This window comes from Lissotriton vulgaris, chromosome 12 (assembly GCF_964263255.1).
Source record: "Lissotriton vulgaris chromosome 12, aLisVul1.2, whole genome shotgun sequence".
NCBI classification, from domain to species: domain Eukaryota; kingdom Metazoa; phylum Chordata; class Amphibia; order Caudata; family Salamandridae; genus Lissotriton; species Lissotriton vulgaris.
Genome location: NC_141700.1, coordinates 484862717 through 484887594, shown reverse-complemented (window position 1 = coordinate 484887594; position 24878 = coordinate 484862717). Strand labels below are relative to the sequence as shown.

Sequence of the window (24878 nt, the reverse complement as noted above, 5' to 3'; positions counted from 1 at the left end):
GAGTGCAATTATGATGCCTTATTTAGAGTCAAAACCCACTAGTGACAGAAAAGACCTGTCATCTCATAAGCCAGACCTATTGGCATGGCCACAGCTTATTTGTAAATGTAGCAGAATTTGTATATTTTTTAACTTTTATCACTGGAAACTTTAGAGACAGAACTGTACACAACCATAGCAGAAAGGAGAGACAAAGGAGGTGTAGTGCTTCACTTTTGAACGCATCTGATTACACTTTCCTCGTGTTTTGTAGTATTCAATTTTAAATGTTGTTGTTTGTAATTTTGTTGTTTGATTCAAATAGTTTCTTTTTCCGTAAAAGATAAGCACTGGGCCGGACATTACCTTCTTGTATCTGTTGAGTTGCATATTATTGCCCTCATACTGCCTTTTTGAGAAATCTATGACTGCTTTCTACCCTCCGAATCAAGTGCAGAAAGGGTTGTACATCATCCACATTGCACAGCCATGGAAGGACAGAGCCCTGGACACTAGTGCTAATTAACTGCAACACCCATGGTTGGAACCCTGTAGCCCTTGTCACTCGGTGGACTCTGAACGGGGTCTGACATCACTTCTGTGCATGGCGGGGCCTACTTGAATTTCTTCCAGCAGTACCTACTTGAAGAGAGCAGTGTGTGGTGATGTGTATTATAGAATGTAGGTATGTCATGGAATGCCTCGTTGTCACCACAGCATTCAAGACAGAGCAGTTGGTATCTGGGCCCTGTTGAGAGAGACATGCCGCCCACTAATGGGTAATAAACATCTTCAGCCATTTCCCATTTCCTGGTATGCAGTCTTCACTTCACAGTGTTAAGTAACAGCCCCTCAAATACGTGCCAGTGAGATAGTGGCAGCTTCTAATGTAATTTGTGATTGAGCCAAGTGTGCCACAGCAGGAGTCCAATTCATTGATTGCGGCCTGGAGTTTCAGCCATGCAAGCCTGCTCCTGAGAGGTGTTCCACTTTACTCATACATCCTCTCATCATCCTGTATTCTTTCCTTATGGCAGTGAGGTGTATCCTGGCCTTAATGTATCCTCCTCAAGCAAACTGACACAAGTTTACCAGCCAACGAAAGAGTACTTTTCTTTTATAAACCAGCTCTATTGGGTTTGCCAATGCTGGTTTAGTATTCATGTGAGTGCGTGTTTTTCATTGAACTCCCTCCTCCTTTGTTCTCCCTCCCTGCCAGCTATCTCTTCCCTTCCAGTTCCTGCCCAACAGCTGCAAAATGGCACTGGGCGGCTCGCTTCTTTTTTTGCACTTTGCACCCACTTGGTTTTTAGGTCTCAGCCTGATACAGCTCATGCGCTGGGTGGGCCGAGACATTTAGTAGCTCTCAGAAATGCTTCTTTGCCGGCGATCAGCTTGCTAGAATGCGCACAAGAGCGCCTGCGCTTAATAGCTAGCTGGTGGCCGGCAACATCACCCTCTTTCATTTCCTGTGCTCCAAATGGCGCTGCATTGTTTACTTTACCATGCGCCCACAACTCACGCCACCAGCCGCGATTACTTTCACTTTTGCGCCGCCTTGATTACTTTCACTTTCGCGCCGCCTTGATTACTTTCACTTTCGCGGCGCCGCGATGTAATGCACTGCATATGTTTAAGCAGCCAATGCTTGTTTCATCTAGATGTGGTACAGGTGGGTGTGGGTCGACATCTACTCTGCTCCTCAATGGGTGGTCCGCATGCAAGAGGAAGAAACTCAATGTACAGGGATCGTGCAGCCTCTCAATGTGCTTATCTTAGTCCCAACACCTGTTAACCCGCACACAATGTGCAGCAGGGCCCACATCGTCCCCAGCAAGCAGTTTTTGGCGGGTCAGTGATTTATCTCACCGAGTCACTGACCTTGGCATGGACGCCGCTCCCAGTCGATTCATCCTATTCTACACAGCAGTTCAAAGTGGGGCCCCACCACACAGCACCAGCTCTCCTCTTTCGACACAGTCGGGGGCCGCAGACCCACCACTCACATCTCAATGCACGTCTGCAGGCCAATGCCCGGTCTCGATTCCGTAGCCTGGTCCCAAGGGGCAGTAACTGTCCCGGTGCGGCACTATTGTGCTGCTGCAGTGATGTATTACACCTTTGCTCAAGGTACGCATGCAACCACATTCCCTGCCGCATTTTACAGTCTCACCTGGTGATCCAGTCGTGGTTCAACTGTGCAGACTAGGGGGAGGCAGCCAAGGCCCGATCACAGTGCATGGCCAGCCGCCTCAGGCCCCACTCTCTCGCACAACTGTGTTCTGCTCTGTCCAGCAGCTATATTGCTCGTTGTTACGTGCAGCTGTAGTGTTCAGCATGGATTTTTTGGGCACATGGCACTTGTCATACCTTCACAGAGTTCATACTCCGTTACCATTTTAGTAATCCCAAGACAACCCGCAAGCAATTGGTTTCTCCCTTCAGGCATTGGGTGAATAGCCTGTCCATCAAGTTTGGTGTTATCCCACAGGATATCACTGATGCCTGCATATTGATCATTAACTTTTGGAGACAGGATATAAAGTAGTCGTTTGAGGCATTGATGAAGAAGGAGCGGCTCTTGTCTGCAGTGTGGTTCCCTGGAAGGGCGGGCACTGCAGGGGTGTATGTCAAGAGCACGTGTGCTCACTAGTGACCAGGGCACAAGTATTATAACAAGCATTGGCATAGCCAATAGGTCTCGCCTTTGGGACCTTATGAGTGTTTAGTTATCCAGCACAATATCCTTGTTTTTTCTTGTTGACAATGTTAAACCAATATTTAACAAGCATTTGTAATACAATAGGCCTCGCATTTGCGAGAGTTTAAGCTAGTGGCATTGTAAATAACAATGCCTTGTATGTATGTTTTAAAAACCAACACAGAAATAAAAGGCATTGCCATTTACAATGCCAATAGCTCAAACTCTCATAACTGCAAGACCTATTGCATTGCAAATGCTTGGCTCCTTTTTTTGTACATTTTATTTACCGTTCTAACACTTCTATCTGCCATGTTAGAACAGTAAATTAAAATGGGTGACATCTGTCACAACACATTTCTGAGTATTAACAGCCATCTTGCAATGGGTTTTCATTAGAAAATCAATTGCACGAATTCCAGCCACGCTTCCACATGCTCGTTGACCCGTACATGCCTGTGCTTGGCACAGAAGATTTTAAAGACAACAGCTTGAACTCTTAAAGGCGAGATCTATGGGTTTTGCCAATGCATTTCTACTTGTCACCATGACTGTTATATTTTTCAGTTATGTGTGGGCTCTCTCTAGGCTGGCAACACCTACTGCTGAGGGAATCACAATCCCTTCACACCATGGGTACTCGCAAACATTTTCCCGGGGTGCCGAAAGGTTTGGTCTTTGTTGTGACCAAGGGCAGCACTGATGCCAGCAGGGTGGTGATGGGGGTGGTAGGAGACAAAAAGGTAGTGTAGGGGAAGAAAAGCATGTACATATTGTAGCTTTACTGAATGACACAATGTGGAACCAGAAAACTTGGGATGAATCCTGGCTTCTCCACTTGACCAATTTGTGTGATCCTGGGCAATTGTTTTATATCAATTGTTCTCCTTTTTCTCCATTATCACATATAAGAGGACCTAGAACTATATGACTTCAGGATGTGTGCTGTAAAGTATCCCTTTGAAAAAAATACTTCTGAATGCACTGCTAAAATCTGATTTACGAAGGTGAAACTGTTCTGCAGGTTAAAGAAAAACACTTATTGAGATTTGAAGAGACTATCATATTTTTACAAGTTTGCTGTCTTTAAAAATGAAGGTGTTCCTAAAGTTCAGGGGTGCAGTACACCCTAGTTACTTCTTTACTTTAACTACAATTAACCTTTAAACAAATGCTTGCTGCCTATTTTTTTTATGTTAGTGCTGAGCAGCGCACAAGTCATAAAAAAAAGAAGTGAGGGGACGCTCCAAGTTAGGTGGTGTCACCGGAAGTGACGTCATGACAGGAAGTGACGTCACGAAAGGTAGTCCCCTCTCATTACAGGCTTTTCACTATGGCTCCCGTAACAAGCCTTATCTCGCTCAGCCGAAGGTACCACATTCTCCCCTCTCGAACGTTCTTCTGTTCATCTCTCGTGTGTCCTCGTTCATCTGCTTCTCCCCACCCGTTTCGGCACCATCTTCCTCTTCTCACTCAATCATCTCTAGCTTTCATCCTGCCTCCGCCGCTACTAATTGAAAGTCCAGCTTTGGGCAGGGGAGACAGTGTCCACCCGGTAAAAACCTGGTAAAATAAGTGGGGAGATGCCGTCCACCCGCGTGGTACCCCGACTCGAGCCCTGGTGCTTAGTTGAGTAAACATCTGCCCAGGGCTGCTTTTGACCAGGGGGCCACACGTAAAGGTCAGGAGGGCTGCATGCGGCCCCCAGGACTTACTTTGAGTATCACTGCTTTACACGCAGATTCTACTACATCACGGTCTGGGTGGCCGTGGCATACATGGGCCCCTCACCACAGATCATAGATGCATTGCAGCAGGTAACCTGTTTTTACAAACTGTGTTGTGAAGCTCCTGGACCACAGACTGTAGATGCCCTGAAGTAGGTTCCCTGTTTTGACAGACTATGTTGTGAAGGACCTTATGGGCCCTGTACAATTGATCGATAATAATATGCACACAGTAGGGTATGTGGCCTGTCTTGCTGGGGTATGTATGCCGTACAGGAAGACTGTTGTACAGGGAAGAAAGGGGTCTTGTAAGACATATTGTGAGACGTTATGCAGCTGTAGGTGCCTTATGGTGGCCTAGGGTGCCCAGATGTCTTGTACTTAAGATAATTATAATATCATGTGTAGCATGTGAGTTATGTCTCGGCAGACAATGCGGGGACACTAGGGTCCTGTATCACAGGCCTGAGCTGTGTGTACAGTTAGTTACCCGGGTGATCCGCCTGGCCTACCACGGTGAAGGACGCATTGATCCATCTTGCCCCCAGCCACGGCCTCCTCTCTGAGTAGGCTTCCGTTATAGAGCAGGTGGAGAATCCGAGCTGACCCTCGGTGCTTGCGTGGCCTTGACTCCGAGCCAGCGGGGCCTGCGGTGGGGTGGACTCGGGAGCAGGATATGTGTAGAAGGCTGCTCATCCCGGTGGCACCAGGCAGCGACAGGGACGAGGGATCAATACTGAACCCTCTTCTCCGTCCCTCGGCAGACAATGGATGCTAAGAAGACAGCACACAAAGCACAGAGCAGCCAGCTCGAGCTCTGCAGGCTGGGGTTATCTTCTCAGACTAGGAGTGTGAAGCATGCATACCTCTTAATTCATAAACAGTCCCAAGCAGCTTGATTTACTCGCAGTGATAAACACTAAGCTTTACAGTTTGGCCAAAACACATCTTACAACTTCTGGCCAGGCAAGCTAGCTGCTGTGCAGTAGGTCAACCTCTGTAGTATACTGAATGAAGAGGGTGAAAAATATTTCCGTCAGTAAACAAAGCTGTCACTCAGCGAAGGGGCTAGGTTACAGATATACAAGGTGAGTTGTTAAGGAATCTGCTCAGCATTTTGATTGCCTGCCAGTCGTCAGCAGTAAACAAACAACCGCGAGAAAGGGGACATAGTAACACTCATCTGGAAGAACAGCTATGATATGAGATCACAGCTGCCTTTTGTATTCGTCTCCGTCCTACAGGTAATTGGACCATGCTAACAACAAGCACTGTCAAAGCCAATATGTTTGAAGTTGGCTGCTAGCATTTTGTCTTAGTTGATGCATCTTTTGTTTTGCCATCGTTTTTGCAAAACGTTATTGTTGGAGTACCTGCTGGGCCTCATCAATCTAAAAAACACTGGATAAAAATAAACATCTTTTTTAGTCTCTAAAAGCATACATTTCAAAAGTAATCCCTGGAGGGAACTACTTTTTATGTGGATGTGCTACTTGTGAAAGGGCGGAATGAACAGGCGCCCCCAGCGACTAGGGGAGGGAGGGGCGCCCTTAGTTGTGCCGCGGGGCGGAGCCTCCTCCATGGATCAGAGAAGGAGACGGGCTGGCGGCGTGAAAAACGAAATTTAACAGAAACGAAACTTAGCAGATCTATTTAAGGCTGTCAAACACTGTGATTCTGGGCAATACACTTAATCTCCCCCCCTGCTGGGCGAAATATCGAGGTGGTGAACAGCAGAAGTACATTCCATGTTACACGTGTCAGTCTTTGTTAGCGAAGTAACTATGTAAACCATGTTACTTCACGGTTGATGGGATTCAGCGTCTAGGAAGGCGTAAGGTATTTACGAAAGGGTCACTGTTCATATACCTTGTGCGCCATAAAATGGCTTGGACTTCTTTTGCTCTTTAGGTTTTGAGCATGAGTAGGTATTCTTTCACTGGCTTCTTTCACCAAGTCAGCGCAAGAAAGAAGCACATTCATAGAGGTTATTCTACATTAGTCTCAGTTGAGCAGGGGAGCTAAAATGCGAGAAAATGTCCCTTGTTTGCCAGGAGGGAGCTGAAAGGTTCAGTCATATTTTCTTTTCTTGATATTCACCGGTTTGGCTACGGATACATACATGTGTAACAGTTTTCCAAACCCTTGTTTTCACACCCAATACCAGATGGGGCACTAACATTAAATGGCTGGCAGGCCGGCAGATTACTCCCAACACCGGTTGGGGCACTGACATTAAATGGCTTTCAGGCCGGCAGAGTAGATTTTGGGCCACTACCTGTTATTGAAACAATATGTCTTAATAGCTGCGGTGCAGGAGGCGCAATAGCTACAAGGGGGTAAGGCATTCCAAATGTGCAGGGTGATGTTTTCATAGGTGTGATTTAAGCACGGGTGCATAGATCTATCAAGGACACCCCCTTCCCACAGGTGTAACGCATGCAGTCCAGAGGGGTGCCAACGCCCAGCTCAAGCTTTTTCGATAACGTTACTGCTGAATTAAACATTCTGTAATGAAGAATCTTTGTTTGATTTGATATTGAGTGTTTGAGAAACTAAGGGGCATATGTAAAAGGAAGTGACGCCGCTCTCCGCCACTTCTGAAATGCAGGGCTGCACAGTATTTACCACAATACTATGCAGCCGTGCGTTTCACCCTGCGCTGGCGCTAAATTTAGCTGCCTAGTGCCACGCAGGCACCCTTGCACCATTGTGCAAGGGAGCTTGCGTTGCAGGGTAAGATTGTTTATGTGCAGGAAGGTGTCTCTTCCTACACATAAACAATCAGTAATTGCGTTTTGTAACTTCTTTGTGTGTTGCAGAATGCAGCACACATAGAAGTTCCAACTCATAATTTTTTAATAATGATTGTTTATGTGCAGGAAGGGACACCTTCCTGTACATAAACAATCAATGGGGTTTTGCTGTTTTTATGTGTGATGCACAATGCAGCAAACATAGAAACAGCAAAAACAGGAGACACAAGGAGATATAAAGCATTCCTCCTTGTTTCGCCAGAGTAAGACCAGGTTTTCCTGGTCAAAATCAATGGGTGTTGCATGGTACGCCCACCACAACACCCATTGCCCCCCCTTTCATGCTAAGTATAGCCAGAAAGGGTGCCTTATTTACAGGCAGCGTTAAGCCACATTAAGTAGGTTAACGCTGCCTTGTAAATAAGGCAAAGCCCATATCACCATCACAACGGCAAAAAAAGTGATATTTTGGTGGTGATAGGGGCTTGCAAAAATGTCCCAAAGTGCTTATTTTTATGTTTTAATGTTGTACCCAAAATATATTCTGGAAGGAGAGCGTTTTATTATCCAAATCTGTGAAAAATATGGACTTAGTAAGGAAACCAAAGGTTTTACATTTTCTTATTAATTAGCCTTGCCATATGTATTCAGGCTATGGGATTGTTTTAACGGTGTTGCTTAAATTATTATTGTAATTACATTTTTAAATCATGGCTGTATATGTTATGTTCCCTAAAGGTGTCTATGGTATTAGACCTGACATTTGGGTGGTAGTCCCCCATACATTTTCCCTTCTGTGTTTTGCTGAATACGTTTTTCATGGCTTTAGGACTTTTCCACTGCTAACAAGTGCTTAACTGCTTGTGCACTCTTCCTAAAACATGGTACAATTGGCTTACACTCAATTGGTACGTTTAATTTCTTTATAAGTGCCTGGTAAAGAGTTACTACAGGGCATGTAAGTTTGATGCTACTAGTGGGCCGACACCACTCATTGTGCCATCCACTTCAGTTGCCTTTTAAAACATGTCTCAGGCTCACATGATGAAGCATGACACCTAGCTTGCTGGGAGTGTGAGAGCCCTAGTTCCGAAAAGGGAATCCCCCCCCCCCTTTCCTTTGAACCAGTAGTGGGTTTATTTCTTCCCCAATACACTCCACAGCATCTCTTCTCCTCTCGCTTATGACCGTATAGGAACTTTGTACCATTTCTTGTACACATAATTCTAAAAATGCCAGAAAGAAAGTTATCATTTTCTCGTGGTCCTCGCCTAGTTTCTTTACCTCTTCATTAATTTACCTCTTTCTCTTAGGGCCTGTTTTTTCTCCAACTTCGATCTTATATGGTCTCCCTGGCCTGGGCTGGTAACCAGGCTCGCATATCTTGGGAGATTCTCACCTTTCCTTTTGAACAGGGGGGCCTTGGGGTGCCAGACATGGAACTTCATTTTCTTAGTGTGCAGGTGCATTTTGTACATTTTTGGCTGCATCCGATTAAGTTCCAGCCCAACACTGCCCTTGAGGCAGACCATGCGACCCCAGGCTCCCTACAGACTGTGCTTTACAGACCTCCCCGGAGAGCGTACCGGCAGGTAGATACGGTTGTTTGTATGATCTGGGCATGGAATGAACTACGGAAAAGAGTGTGTTTGCCGACTCCCGCAGCCTCAGAGGCCGGAGTGAAAGCGAGACTCTGACGGCTGAAGTTAACATCGTTCTCATCAATATATCCTGACAATTCTTTCGTCATTTACCAGCACGTGTTTCAGGACACCCTGGTATCCCTTCTAGATGCCATGAAGTATCATCAGCTTAGGGCGACTCTACGTAATCTCCATGACTCCATCCCCCGTGCTCCACCTGTATTCACAGTACTTGACGAAATGCTTACTAACACCTCTCCGTGTAGATTAATAAACTGCATTTACTCTGGCATGCAGCAAACTGCCCCAGCCAGGGTAGTCCATGAGCGACAGCTCTGGATTGATGAGCTTCATACTGAAATATGCAAATAGCAGTGGTCCTTTTGCTGCACCCAGTCTAGGGCCCTATCTCAGAATTACTGGCTGCGGCTAATATACTTCAAGGGCCGGATGTATCAAAGGTTTTTACCCATTCTGTGTCGTCTATGGGACAATGTGTTCATGTATGTGGACCTAAATTCCTACCCCAGCTTTCTCATACTTGTGCTCATCTGCAGAAGATGGGTTTAGTTGAAGACCTGCACTGTGTGCAATGTGATGCGCCACATGCAGATTTTCTACACTTGGGGTGAGTGTGCCCCAAGATAAGTGACTTTAGGGCAACAGTGTTTAAAGACATTACTAACATCAATGGCCATGTCCTAGACGGCTCACCTGTGGTTGCCCTTTTAGAATATGTCGAGAAGATTCCCTTTGAGGTCTCTCGGCAGACAGTGGCAATCCACTGGGGCAGGAGACGGGCCCCTATGAGGAAGGTGTGGCTGTGTGATGCAGCGCTGTGTCAGTAATTGCTGGACGCATACCGGGAACTAATGCCTACTCGAGCCCAACCTAGAGACGTATTATCTCCCCTGACACGCTATCTCAGAGCACTCAGTGATTCGATAGAGGACGCGCCCCTATGTCGGCCTCCCACCGCGGGAGCTGTTCCATTCTGCACCTTCCCTGCATGGCCCTGATTCGTCTGCGTTTGGTGGGTCAATTTGATTTGAACAGCTGTGTTTACTTCAACTCTAACCAACATCTCACAGGAGGTTCAAATTTGAGTGGCTATGTTACTGTTCAATCCCTTGGTTTTATTTATAAGTTTCTATAGCGCTAGCTAGACCCGAAGGTATCAGAGCACTTTACATACAATGCGAGATAATTAGATTGAAATACATGCAAAAAAAAAACAGATAAAGAAAATCGTTTGGCCGCAGCGGTAGTTACAGTATGCAGACAGAGGAACCGCTTGAGCTAAAAGATGTACAAGACATAGTGGACTGCTGAAACACTAATTTTACCGTTACAACTGGTCAGGGCAGAGTCGGTGTGAGCTTTGGGAATGATGGAGCGCACTTTCAGAATTAATTCTGAATAAAAGTACGCAGCAAAAGGAAACTCCCATAATATTAATTTACTAATGAGTGTTGCATGATTTGCACGTTTTGTACTGACACAACCTAGAATAATGTGCACCAACATAAACACGCGGGTTTAATCATTTGTGCTCTTGTCATGTTCGTCATTTTGCTATAAATAATACATTTACTTTGTCTTTTGTTTTGTCGTTTATTAACTGCGGCTGTCTTAAATAATAGCATGTGCATTCTTTAAAATGTGCTTTTGTTTATGTTTTGTCGTCTCATGTGTTTGTGTTTTGTTTATCCTTTTGTATGCAAAACTAGGTAACATAGACTAATGGGTTAATAATAGTAAAGGGGGTGGGTAACAGAATAATTATCATTTCTTGAATTAATTATTGTCGTGTGCTTCCTTGCATACTAGACTCACGCTAAAAGAGGCCTGTGGCCTATTTCTAAAATGGATGCCCGGAACTCTGTCAAAAGTGGGCCTTGCACAGCAACGTTTGAATGTGGAAATGTTTTTCTACAATTATTCTGTGAAAGAGGCTCGTAAGCAAGGTCGTGTGGAAGCTGAGGACATTTGATTCAGCTTCTATCGCCAAGGACAGGATATTCAGTGGCGGAAAGGCTTGGACGGAGGAAATAATTTGCTTAATGTTGCAACTCTCGGGAAGCCTGTGACACGTATAAACTGTGAACAATGCCGCTCTTGAAGGAACGTGACTCTTGCTATGCGAGAGTCGTATGACTTTATCGGATGATGTCCTAGACCAATCGTGTTATGTCTTGCTCGAATATTTGTATTCTTTTAGTTAGCTTTAGATAGGAAAAAGGTATAAAAATTGTCCCCTTGCTAAGTGCACTGTTCGTTCGTTCCTGTGCTCCAGAAATGCTGCCGGACATTCGTTTCACGTAAGATCCATTGAGACTTTACTTTTTCCCATTAGGTTTTCTTTAGATAAGATAGGGAAATAGGGCTTTGGAGAAATAATCTAAATGTTTGAGCATTTTCTCATGCTGAGTATGGTTCGAACTGCAAGTCAAATGTGCCTTACTAATAAATAATTTTGCTTAATTATGTTGCTAATAAAAGGGTTTTCGCTTTAAAATGCATTCTGCTTTAAAATAAAGTTAATAAAATAGATTTTGAAATGACAAGCTGGACTTGTTTGTTTCCTTGAGTTACCATTAGTTAATCCATCGCCTATGATTTTGACTTAATTAAATGTATTATATTATGTTTTGATTATTAAGGTCATAAGATTCAGTTGGTCAATTCATGTCTCAGTCAATTATGGGCCTAGTGATAGATTTATGAATTATGGTGAGTATCGTGGTGTAGAGTTGTACATATGAGACAGAATTTCTCTTGGCCCAATGGATCAAATTCCTGGTAGCAGAGTTCGGTTACTATGGTAATATACATGTTACATGGTAATTACATAGGATACATGTTTAACACATGTTAAGTTTTGTCTAGTTGTTATTTGTTGTTGAAAGGTTTTTCCAGCAGTGTGAAAAGCCTATGTGCCGGCAGAGTAGTGTGACAGCTGAAGTTACACAGTTCATTTGTTTCGTTTCAAATTAGTGGTACAGAAATATCACTAAGTGTTGTGGACGTACAACATAAGTTTAGGGATTTAGGTATGATAGATTGCATGAATAGTGAGGTTTGTATATGAAATCGTAGCTCTGAGTATAGGGACTAGGAGCCCGTTTTAAAACTCGTTGTGAAAAAAGTAGTAGGATTTTTTCCGAGCTTGTGTGAAGGGTAAAGTAGCGTTGTCTATTCTTACTGGCGTTTCTGGATATCTATTGGTTGGTTAAAGTCCTACCGAAGATTTCATGTTTGCATGAATAGGTTTCTCTCGTATGAAAGTTGAAAAATTGTTTTTGTGAAAATAGTGTTGTCTATTTCACGAGAGTGAATTCTTGAATATCTGGTAAAACTATCACTTTGTTTAGCGAAACGAACAAATGGTTTGTTTTTCTGTAGTTATTAACTAAAATTTGTTGAAAAGAATTGTTTAAAATGGCGCTGTGAAAATATTTTGTAAAGGAGGGGTGAGTTTACGGAGTGACACTGACATGCGCAGCTTCGGTGCAGCGGCAGTGTACGTCACAGGGTTCGCGCTGTGATTGGTTCACATACGTCACAGCAAGTACGCTGATTGGTTCACGTGATCTAACCGAGCTGTTAGCTGATTGGTCATTTCTGGAAACTGGTTTCTCATTGGTTGAGCAAGGTGGTAACACAGCTTAACCTGATTGGCTTGTTGGTGAGTTTCGCGCACGGATTGGTTAGAGCAGCGGAACAACAGAAAAATATTTACGATCTTTTCTAAATTATACGATTTGATTTTAAAACATGAGTTATTGGTATAAAGAAGAGAAAAAGCCTTCATGGTTTCAGAAAATTAAAAATGTATTTAATCCTGACAAGAAAATTGAAGCGCGTGGTGGAAAATTACTTCATAAATATAAAACACCCACAGCATATATGGAAGGAGAATATGGTTATCATACCATTCTCTGGTTTGAAAATTGGATGCAATACACTAGAGGTGATGGTGTTTTAGCCTGGCCGGAGGATGGGTCATTTAATGTTAAAGTTTTAATAAACTTTAAGAGATAAAATGATGGCTCTTTCACCAAGACCCAGACCCACTCAATTTGAAGCTTTAGTTGAATGGGAAGTTGAAATGATGGAACTTGAGCGAGAAAATTGGGGAGCACCGAGAGGTTTATATTGGGAAACCCACCAAGATAAAGTGCGACGTTGGAGGAAAGGAGACATGCATGAAGGATTGTATCCGGTACTGGAGATGGTTGTAGAATCAGGTCAAAAGAATTCTCAGAAAGAAGATAATCTTGATCAAGAATTAGATGATGCAGTTTTAGAGGATATGTTAAATAGTCCTCCACCTTATCAGCCAGGTTGTTCACATTCTACTCCAAGGAGTCTTCCAGGTATTTCTCCTAGTGCGCCTAGGGAAATTGAAGATTCACCCAGGTTTATGAAATTACCTGATAGAGGGAGATCGAGAAGTAAAACAAAATCCCCAAGAGAAAATTCTAATTCGAGAAATAATTTCCAGAGAAATGATAAAAGGACATTGCCTGAAGATATACCAAATATAACAGATTATTTTAAAGCAAAGGGAGAATTAATTCAACAATTGACAAAAGGCATGGAAGCAGTGACAGTTCCAGTTACAATTGGTCCTGTTGTACCAGTTTTTGATCAGAGTGAGAACAGGCATTCTGTTATAACGAATCCTTTAAATGCAGAAATTCAAAAAGTGGCTGAAAATTTTTATTCTGAGTTAACAGAAATTCATAAAGATAAAACAATGCCAAATTTAACTTTAAATCAAGGATTGTCAAATGTTACACCATCAGCTGCAGAATCAGATTCTGGTTCTATAAATAGAACAGATTTAACACAAGTTCCTGAGTCTAAACAACTTGATGTTGCAAAATTAAAAGCAGATTTAGAAGAATTAATTATTGGCACAATTGGTACTGACTGTTTGAAGCAATATCAGGATGATGAACTGCTTTTCATTTGCAAAAGTATTCAGTGGAAAACTAAAAATAAATATGAACAGTTTGAAGAGGTGGCTGCTGAATTGGAGATAGATTTAACTCGCCAGAAGCAATTACAAAAGCATTACGGAGTGGATTTTTCTGAGAAAGATATAGAGAATCTAAATACTACAGGCAGAATAACCCATATAAAAGAATTGATTGTGTTTTTAAAAATATTAGGTGATTTAAGTAAATGGAGAGTTAAATGGACAAAGAAGAGAGAAGAAGAAAAGAGAGACAGGGGAGAAGTTTTTGGCGAATTTCCAATGAGGGAAATAGCTGGTGGGGGTTATGTTCATGTTCCATGGACAAGACAGGATATATTACTGTTCACAAATGATTTTCCTCGGCTGAGAGAAAAGCCAGTGGAATGGTATCGTCAGGTTGACAGATTTATTAAAGTCTCAAAAGTTCTGTGGATTGATCTTGATGGTTTCTTTGACATTGTTGTCCCGTCAGATCTTTGGACAGAATGCAAAATTTCTGTTAACTGGCCCATGGAGGAACCGCAGCGGCATAAAGTAACAGGCGCTCCTTCAGACATTGTCATGGATTTTTATGACAAAGTAATTGTTTGGCTAAAAGACAAGATTCCTGCAAAAGAAGTAGATTGGGTTAAAATTGACAGAACTAACCAGGAACCAAAGGAATCAGTTCATTCTTATTATGAAGATTGCTCCTGGTATTTAAACAATACAGTGGCTATGAAAAATTAAGTGAAAGTGACATGAGCCACTTCATTTACAGGTTTGTTTATGGCCTGAGACCTGAGACCTGAGATAGGGGATATGATTAGGACTGGAATTGTTGGTTGGCAAGCACTTTCAGTTGATGACATCCTGAGAAAGGGAAACCATTGCAGTGATGAATTAGAAGCAAAGCAGAAGAAACTCAAGGAAAAGGCAATGTGGGCACAAGTGAAGGTAGCTGAGCAGCAGATAGCAGCATTAGAAAATAAAAACTTTCAGCAGAACCAGAATCCAGGCAAGTTCAAAGGGAACTTTTCAAATAAGCCAAAATTTAATATAAATCTTGAAGAGCTAAAACAAAAGTTACCTTGTTTTAATTGCGGCGAAATTGGACACTGGAAGCGTGAGTGTAAAAATCCGCCCAGAAATTTAAAAAAATCATCATTAAATCCAGAGATGCAGAGTGAGGTAAATCAGCAGCAACAGCAACAGCTTCAGCGACAGTTAAATGAAATAAGTCAGCAGCAACAGCTACAGCGACAGTTAGCGAATCAGCAGAAACAATTGATTCAACAAAACCAAATTCCACAGCCACCTTTGCCAAATTGCATGAATACACAAAGATACAATCCAGAGACGGGTTTCTGCGGAGCTGAACAGGTAAAAAGATCACAAAAAGTAAATGTGTCAAATGTCTCTCAACAATTTTGGTTAAAAGAAAACGAGAGCAGTGACTCAGAGGATTACTCATGACGGTGCCTGAGGGAGGAAGAAGTGTGTGTGCTTGGAGCCACACTTGAGGTAGATCAGTCAGGTCTGAGGTACCGGGTTTTTAGGAACCCGGCGGTGCCAGGGGGAACACCCAGAGACCTCTTGAGTTCTTCCTGTTCTGGACCACAGAAACAAAGAGTCTTCTAGGTGATGTCAAGGATCGAGTTTCATTGGCTGCAACCAAGTAACAAGCGTCCTAGAAGTACAACAGCACAGTGTGTATATTCTCAGGAGACTGTTCGTTTTTACAGAACCAGCCTTCTCCTTTTATAGAAAAATATCAGCTTCAGGCAAGAATTCTTTGTTTTACAGTATGGTCATATACATATTTTCACAACAATGAAAAAGAAGAGTCATGATGGCCAGCCCTTATTTTCGTTTGTCCAGTTTGTGATAGATTACCCAGCCAGGCCCAGAACTTCCATCAGATATCGATGAAACCCCAATAAATTCGGGCACCTCCTCCTTGTAAAACTAGCCACAAAGAAGAAACAGGGACAGGTGTGTGTATGATAAGGCGTGGTTTGTATGCGGTGAATGGTTTATGACATGTTGTGCCTTGATGCTAATCTCGCTCGGCCATTTGGGATGGGGACTGCCCGAACAGGTTTGGCTGGAGGCAGTGGAGTCAGCTCGGCCAGGTCACAGAGGAGTCAGCAAAGGTCTACGTGTCCTTTCAGCTCGAATTCGGCCTTGGTCAATTGACTATGTAAGGGCAACCACAAGATGGATGCCGCTCACAAAATGGAACCCGAGGGTTCAAGTCAGAAACTACGATTTTAAGGTGATTGCAGCACTCGATCACGACGCAAATGCACAGGTATAATGTCCTAATCATTACCGGTCTGCCGATACCAAATTCGTCATGGTACGATGATATTTTCTGACACGAGTGTTGGGCTTCGGTACCACATTATAGCAGGGTCCATAATTTTCGGTACCACAGGTCCATTTGTAAATGGTAAAGTGAATGACAAAGATATCACTTTTCTTGTGGATACTGGTGTTACCCATTCTACTGTTAGATCAGTGGAAATTGAAAATCTTCCTCTCTCGGGTGATTCTATCCAGGTAATTGGTGTAGCTAATCAGCAGATTAAAACGAATTTGACAAAACCTGTGGATGTAGAAATTGGGAATTACAAAGACAAACACAGATTTGTTGTCTGTAACAGCAGTCCTGGATCTGCTATGCAAGATGAATTGTAAAATGTATTGTTCACCAGAGGGTATTGAGCTTCAAACTCTAGAAGAAGATGGTTTGTACAAATTGACACTATTAAGGGTTGATGAAGAAAATAAAATGTTTCCTGCTTTTGATAAAAATAATTTACCTGAGGAACTGAAAGAGACAGTAAATCCAAAAATTTGGGATCTAACTGGTGATGAAATGGGTTTAATGAAACATGTGGACCCAGTAAAAATTACTGTGAGACAGGGAATAGATTTTCCAAACATTCCCCAGTACAAAATGAAACCTGAAACAATTGAAGGTGTAATTCCTGTAATTGAAAAATTCATTAAGCAAGGAGTTTTGAGAGAAATTGAGAGCAGCCCATGTAATTCACCGATTATGGGTATTAAAAAGCCAAATGGAACGTACAGAATAGTTCAGGACCTGAGAAAGGTTAATAAAATAGTTGTTTCTTGCTGTCCAGTCGTACCAACTCCAGCGGTAATTTTATATCAGATTCCGCATGATGCAGAATGGTACACGGTCATTGACCTATGTAATGCCTTCTTTACAGTTCCATTGCATCCAGATAGCCAGCAAATTTTTGCATTTCGGTTCCAGGATCGCATATTAGCAGGGTGTCGTATCCCTCAAGGGTATACTGAGAGTCCGTCTATCTTTAATCAGTTATTAAAGAAATCCCTGGAAGATTTAAAATTACCTGGAGAGTCGACATTGGTCCAGTATATTGATGATCTTCTGATTGCAAGAAAGACATGAGAAAATTGTGTGACTGACACCGTTACACTTCTGAATCGCTTGGCAGATGAAGGGCATAAAGTGTCACCCGCAAAACTACAGTTTTGCAAACAAGAGGTTAAATATTTTGGTCACAGAATTGCAAAGGGAATTAGACAAGTGACAATTGAAAGAATAAAAATGATTCGAGCAATACAACCACCAACAACTCAAAGACAGATCAGGATGTTTCTAGGAATGGTTGATTATTGTCGCCAATGGATTTGTGGGTTTTCAGTAATTGCAAGACCTTTGCAAAGATTAACAAAGGCAGACATAAAGGACCCGATTGTTTTGACAAAAACAGAATTGGAGGCTTTTGAAAAGCTAAAGAAAAGTCTCTGTGAAGCACCAGCATTGGGTATGCCTGACTATGATAAGGAATTTGAACTGTACTGCAGTGAAAGGGAAGGTTGTGCTTTATCAGTTCTCATTCAGAAACATGGAAAGATGAGAAAACCCATAGCTTACTTTTCAGCTGTTATTGATCCTGTTGCTAAAGCATTCCCAGGTTGCTTAAAAGCAGTGGCTGCAACAAGTGTAAGCCTGGAGCAAAGTGAAGGAATCATAATGGAGTTCCCTGTAAAAGTATATGTACCTCATTCAGTTGAAACACTTCTTACCAGAAATAAAACACAACACCTGTCTAGTAACAGATTGACAAAATATGAAAAAATTCTTCTGGGATCAGATAATGTATCCATTGCGAGATGTCTTAATCTCAATCCAGCTACACTTTTACCAGATAATGTGGTTCCTGATGATGATGATGTGGATCATGAATGTTTGGATGTTTTGGAATACTGTACCAAACCAAGAAAAGACATTAAAGATGTGCCTTTACCAGAGTCAGACATTGTTTACTTTGTTGATGGCTCTTGTTTAAGAACAGATGAAGGCATTCTGAGAGCAGCATATTCAGTCTGCACAGTTTCTGGGATAGTTGAGGGTTCAACTCTTGAAGGAATTCGTTCAGCACAAGTAGCAGAATTAGTTGCTTTAATTCGTGCCTGTGAAAAAGCTGCAGGGAAAAAAGTTACCATAGTGACTGATAGTCAGTATGGATATGGCGTAGTCCATGATTATGGTTAGCTCTGGTCTCAGAGAGGTTATTTAACCTCTGCAGGAACTCCAATCAGGAATGCAAAATTAATTAAAAGACTGATCGATGGCATTCAGTTACCAGAAAAAATAGCTGTGGTTAAATGCAGTGCACATAAAAAAGGTCAAGGTTACATTACTAAAGGAAATGCTTTTGCAGATGAGACTGCATGATACTGTGCAAAAAACAATCTTTCACTTAATCGGGAGAAGGACAATGAGCATATAATGAACTCTCTCATGCTAATATCTGTGGTAGAAACATGGCAGGGAGTAAAAGACTTACAAGATGAGGCAAATGATGAGGAGAAAAACACATGGCTCAAGGAAGGTTGTAGACAGCAGGAGGAAGATGGAATTTGGGTTTACAAAGATGGAAGACCTGTTATGCCTAATTGCATGATTGCTGACATGGCACGGATGTACCATGGACCAGGTCATTTAGGAAGAGACACAATGATCAGACAGTTCAGGGAGACTTGGTATAATCCAAAATTTAGGGTTATTGCAGAGTCGCTTTGCCAACGTTGTTTGATCTGCCAACAAATCAATCCAAACATAAAAACAGTTGTAAGCATGGGAACCATAGGTCGGGAGGGTGGTCCTTTTACTAGGTTACAGATGAATTTCATTGACATGCCACAACACAATAAGCTCAGGTATGTGCTTGTGATTGTCTGTTTGTTTTCAAGATGGGTGGAAGCGTTCCCAACTCGTCATAATGATTCAATCACTGTGGCAAAATTGCTTTTAAGGGAGATCATACCTAGATATGGTTTTCCAGTAACTATTGAAAGTGATCGTGGCACACATTTTTTAAAATAGACTGATTGAATTAATTTGTGAAGCATTTGGGATTAAACAAAAGCTACATTGTGCTTACAGGCCAGAAGCATCAGGTGTCGTTGAGCAAATCAATGGCACAATCAAAAACAGAATTTCAAAAATGTGTTTAGCTACAGGAATTAAATGGACTGAAGCACTTCCACTTGTTTTGATGTCTTTGAGAAGTACTCCAGATAAGAAAACAGGTCTTAGCCCTCATGACATTCTCATGGGAAGAGTAATGAGGCAGGCTTATATTCCAGTTGGAAAGTTGTTAGCAATAAATGACAGTGCAATCTTAGATTATTGTATGCAGCTCTCTGATGTAGTGACTTCTGCATTCCATCAGGTGGGAACAAATGTGATTTCAAAAGAAAAGGAGCAAGCTCATGATCTATTGCCAGGAGATTGGGTCAGAACAAAAGTTCATCGGAGGAGGAACTGTTTGGTACCCAGGTGGCAGAAAGCAAGGCAAGCGATTTTAGTCACAACAAATGCTGTTAAATGCAGAGGTCTACAAAGGTGGGTGCATGCAAGTCATACCCTTCGTGTACCTGCACCTGATAACCCTGACGAAGACAGTGACGAGACTACAGCAGATTCAGATTCAGAAGAAGAAGAACCTGAAAATCCAGATTCTGAAGATCGACAGAGAAGTCGACATCTGGAAAACTCAGAACCGAATCAAGCATCAAATGAAAAAGATCTAGATATCGTTGTTGTTATGTTATGTTATGTTATTTATTTATTTCTATAGCGCACGGCTACTCAAAAAGAGTGTCCCGGCGCTTTATTGGAGAAAGAGACAATACTGCAACATACAAACATAACACCAGATAAAAAACTAACAGAAGAGTGGGCCAGAGATTCACGGAAGACCGGCTACTGAGTGAACAGCCAAGTTTTAAGGCCTTTCCTAAAAGCCAGTAGGCTGGTGGCTCCCCGCAGGGCCAGTGGTAAAGAGTTCCACAGCTGAGATGCCAGCAGTCCAAAGGAGCGGCCTCCGAGGCGCGCTTTCTTTACCCGGGGGACAACAGCAAGGTGCAGGGCTTCCGACCTCAGAGACCTGGTCGGATGATAAAAGACCAGTCTCTTTTGGAGGTACTTGGCTCCCTCCTTGTGAAGAGCTTTGTAGGCCAAGGACAGCGCCTTAAAGGCGATCCTCTTGCGGATAGGAAGCCAGTGTAAAGTTGCCAGCAAGCCCGAGGCCCTGGAGCGCCTGCTAAGGCCAAAGATTGCCCTGGCAGCGGCATTCTGTACCACTTGAAGCCGCTGCAACAAGTACTCTGGGAGGCCCAGGTAAAGAACGTTGGAATAATCCAACCTGGACCCAATCAGAGCCTGGACAGTCAGCGTCCTATGTTCCACGGATAACAGAGGAAGAAACCTCCGCAGCATCCTGAGGATGCCAAAGCAAATGCCCGACACCCCCAGGATCTGGGATTTCAAGGTAAGCCTGTTATCCATCTTCACCCCCAGATTCTTAGCAACCTGAGAGGAGCAGGACGGAGGGAACATATCCCGTGGCCACCAGGTCTGCCAATCTGGTTCTGTGTCGCACCCAAAGAAGAGTACTTCGGACTTGTCGGAATTGCACTTTAGGCTGTTTAGATGGAACCAGTGAAAAACAGCCCCAAGGCAATCCCGAATACTCTCCCCATCAAAGTCGCCTCCTCTCTTACAAGAGAAGAGGAGCTGGGTGTCGTCCGCATAGGATACGATCTGGGCACCATGCGACTCCACCAACGCCGCCAATGGGGTCATAATGATGTTAAAGAGGGTCGGGCTCAAAATAGAGCCCTGAGGGACCCCGACTCCCAGAGGCGGCATCACGGCGGAATCCGGCGGGGCCCAGATCGACTGCCGGCGGCCGGCTAGGAAAGAGGAAAAACAGTCGAACACCGTCCCCCGTAGGCCTATCTCGAAAAGTCTAGCGAGAAGACCATCATGGGGAACGGTGTCGAACGCCGCCGACAGATCTAACATCACCAGCATGACTTTGCCCCCAGAGTCCAGAACCCCTTTAATGGTTTCCGAGACCTCCAGGAGCGCTGTCTCAGTACTGAGATGGGGACGAAAGCCCGATTGGGTGGCGTGCAGGATCTCATTAGATTCAAGAAAGTTGGAGAGCACGCCTTGGACGTGCTTTTCCAGAATCTTCGTGAGGGCCGGCAGCAGAGAGATGGGCCTATAATTAACCGGGGCCTTCGGATCTAGACCAGGTTTTTTGAGCAAGGGAATCACCATCGCCTGCTTCCAGGTCTGCGGGACCACACCGAGCCTCAGCGAAAGATTTAAGAGCGGATTAGCCAACGGGTTGATCACCTCCGCAACTTTCGCCAGAAATTTAGCAGGGCATGGGTCAAGGGGAGAACCCGATTTTAAATTGCCCATAAGAGCCAGGGAGTCCGGAGCAGAGATAGAAGGAAACACACTCAACGTCGCCCCTGGCCCGGCCTGTGGCAGTGTGGTGATGTCGGGTTCAGTCTGGCCCGCAGACACTGGTGCCAGGAATGACTCCTGAATGCGTTGGATCTTGCTCGTGAAGAAGTCAGCAAGGTCCGTGGCCCAGGTACCAGATGGTTTTTGGTCCGAGGTGTTAGACCAAGGTGAGGTGAATTCTCTCACAATGGAGAAAATCTCCTTGCAGGAGTTGGAAGCAGCATCAATTCTCCTGGCTAGATAAGCTTTTTTTTCCAGACGGATGTCCCGGTGATCGGCCTTAACCACCGTTTTATATGTCAACTTGGCAACAGTGTCATATTGTGCCCGCCAGGCTCTTTCGGCTACCTTGCACTGCTGCCGCGTAGCCGACAGTGCAGCGGTAAACCAAGGCGCAGAGACCCGTTTCGGTGTCGGGCGAGATGTTACTTCCGGGGCAAGATCGTTTAGCCTATCCAATAACCAGTCTTGCATGGTCTGCAGATCCCTGTCTAGATCACCTGAGAGAAGGCAGGGGTGGGCCTCAGCTGCCTGGGCCAGCATCTCCGGGGTTACACGATGGAAAGCCCTGTGGACACGACCCTGTTGATGTGCCGGGATAGGCACTGATTTAACTATGCCCTTGATCACAAATTTGGCAAGAAAGTGGTCAGACCATAGGACAGGAGTGATCTCTATACCCTCGAGAGGGACAGACGAAAAGACCTGGTCAAGGGTATGCCCCTTCTCATGCGTAGGCTCCTGAAAGTAGGGGATGAGCCCCAGCGGGGTCAGCGCCTCTGAAAGTTTGGCGGCCGCCGGGTCGGATGAATCATCCATCCGGAAGTTGAAATCGCCAGCCACGATGAAGTGTTCGGCTTTCAGGGCCAACTCCACCAGCACCATATCCAGATCTTCAAAGAAGGTGCCGGGAGAACCAGGTGGCCTGTATACAAGCAGTCCCTTAAAGGATTGGTGGGGCGAAAGAGTGATAGAGAAGGCTAGGGTCTCCGAGCCTCGGATGTCAATAGCTGGCAGGATCTCGCAGGGGGTTCCTTTCCGGACCACTAGCGCTACTCCACCTCCCCTTCCGTTGGCTCTGTCCTTTCTGAAGATGTTGTAATCGGGCGGGATTGCCAAAGCGACGTCAGGGTTAGAAGAGTCACCCCACCATGTCTCATTAAGCATGAGGCATAGTGCTTTATCTACATCGAGAAGCTCATAGATGTCCTGCGCATGTTTGCAAGCTGACCTGGTGTTCAATAGCATGCACCCGAAGCCCATACTAGAGATGTTGTTGCTCGGCCGTAAGAAGAGCGAGCGGGTCGGGCGCCAGCCACAACCCGGGCAACGGGATTTCCCATGGTAACGACCAGGGAATACAGTGCGACAGCCATAGCCATGAGGAAAGAATGAGCGAAGTTCGCTAGGGGAATAGCGCAAGACGAGGTTGTTGATTCAGAGAATGATGAAGATGCTCTAGAAAAGAATACTGAAAAAGAAACTGTGTCAGAAGAGATTCAAGATCAGAAGGGTATTGAAAAGCAGATTGGAAGCTCTGAAAGCAGGAACGGGAATTCTGGAACTGGGAAGTTGGAAGTAATTCCGGAAGAAGAGAACGAATTGCCAAGTACCAGCTACAGAGATGTTGTTCCTAACGGAGTGAAGCTGCCGAGTAAAGAAGTTCCTAGATACAGTATTGAAATCTCTGAAACTGATTCGGATGACAGTGATGAAGAGTCTGAAATAAGAAGATTCAGGAAAAGAGCTTGGAAAGCTGAGTGCAATGAAATTGAGCCTAAGAAGAAACTTTTGAGAAAAGGTGATGTTTGGCCAAAAGAAGACTTGAAATTCAAATTAGTTAACAGATCGAAAGAACAGGTCAACGAAATTTCTAGTCAAAAGGGTGAATTAGACAAGAAAGAACAAATTGGAAAGAAAATTGAAGTTATTAACAGAAAAAGTAAAAGGCCATTAAAACCAAATCAGAAGTACAAGTCTCCAGAGTGGGCCTACATAATTATCCCACCAGTAGTTGAGGTTACTAGTAGCAGTCAAGAAGATTTGGAAGAAAATAGTGAGAATGATTTACGTTTAGTTAAAATTGAGGTTTGCTTTTGGCATAAGGCTGAAGAAATTGTGTTAGGTGACACAAGGGCGAAGAAATTGTGTTAGCTGAATATTTTTTTTATGGACGTAAGGTCGAAGAAAATCTGTTAGAAGGTTACTAAAAAAAAAATGTTAAAGGGGGGGGTGTGTTGGTGTGTTACATACTAATTTCAAGTTTTAAATTTTTGTTTAGTTTAAGTTGAGGAAAGATGCCTAATGCTGATAATTCTAGGTGTGCAATTTTTAGAAGATGTTGTAAAATGTCTTCTATTTGTGTGATTTTAATTATTCTAGGGTGGTTAGTTTTAGCAGTCATTTTCCCTTTTGGCATTAATAGGGAGGATTATAAGATAAATATGACAAGCAAAGCTGAATCAAAACAAGCTGATCATGATGTTGCAGGAAAAACTAACAGAGTCATTGAGCATAAACCAGATATCCATCGGAGTATGTTAGAGTCATGGATGTTAAGGATTGCTATGTGTGTGTTAAGCTTCCTACTTCAGTTTCGGAAGGGGTCAAGTATAATATGCTTCCCCTTACTTATGGAATAACATGCAGTGTTATATCAAGCTTGTTCTATCAAACTGGTCGTCTGGAATACTATTATTCCGATTTTGATGAGATTTTTGCTAACTTGAAAATTGTGCATAGTCTTAACAAAGCTAGGCCTGCTAAGCAGATGAGGGAATTCTTCCTGGTAACAAATGAACTTATAAGAATAATTTAACTTGCAAAATGAGGGATGAAGAAAGATCTTTCCTTGATCAGGTTGAGGAGAGGAGAGCAATTTATAAGAGGAATGAAATGCTGAAACAAACTAAATCCAAGTTTTGGCAAATCGAGGACGAGAAACTTAATGGTGAAAATAGATTTGCTGCTATTCACATAGATGAGCCAGTTAGTGGAAAGCTTTGCATTAGAAGAGATAACACGCTTTACGACAATTATTTTGTCGGTGCTAGCCAGTGCGAAGACACCAACCGAATTGTAGGGGGATGGGGATTTAAAGGTGGTAATGACCCAATTTTCCCAGGAATTTTTTTTTGTGGAAACAAAGCATATTTCAGTCTTCCTGACCATTGGTATGGCACATGTTACCTTGGTCTTGTCTTTCCTAAAATTTTCCATGTTGACAGGAATGGAGAAGGATCATTTGAAATTGACAAACACCTTAATAGATT

At 43.5% G+C, this 24878-nt stretch overlaps 2 protein-coding genes across 2 annotated transcripts in view; one reads left to right on the top strand and one right to left on the bottom strand.

Moving 5' to 3' along the window:
• Positions 1-24878, bottom strand: part of FA2H (fatty acid 2-hydroxylase) — an 824473-nt gene that overhangs the window by 699415 nt on the left and 100180 nt on the right. The gene's annotated exons all lie outside the window — the stretch shown is intronic.
• On the top strand, positions 18928-24408 carry LOC147676810 (uncharacterized). Its single transcript, XM_086945228.1, has 2 exons — positions 18928-19882; positions 23035-24408. The coding sequence occupies exons 1-2, from the start codon at positions 19286-19288 to the stop codon at positions 23758-23760; spliced, it is 1323 nt and encodes a 440-aa protein (XP_086801354.1). The 5' UTR covers positions 18928-19285; the 3' UTR covers positions 23761-24408.

Coding starts and splice junctions, on each gene's coding strand:
- LOC147676810 (XM_086945228.1), top strand. CDS start 19,286: ATGTGTTTAGCTACAGGAATTAAATGGACTGAAGCACTTCCACTTGTT. Junction 19,883..23,034: donor AAAAAGATCTAGATATCGTT/GTTGTTATGTTA, acceptor GCGCAAGACGAG/GTTGTTGATTCAGAGAATGA.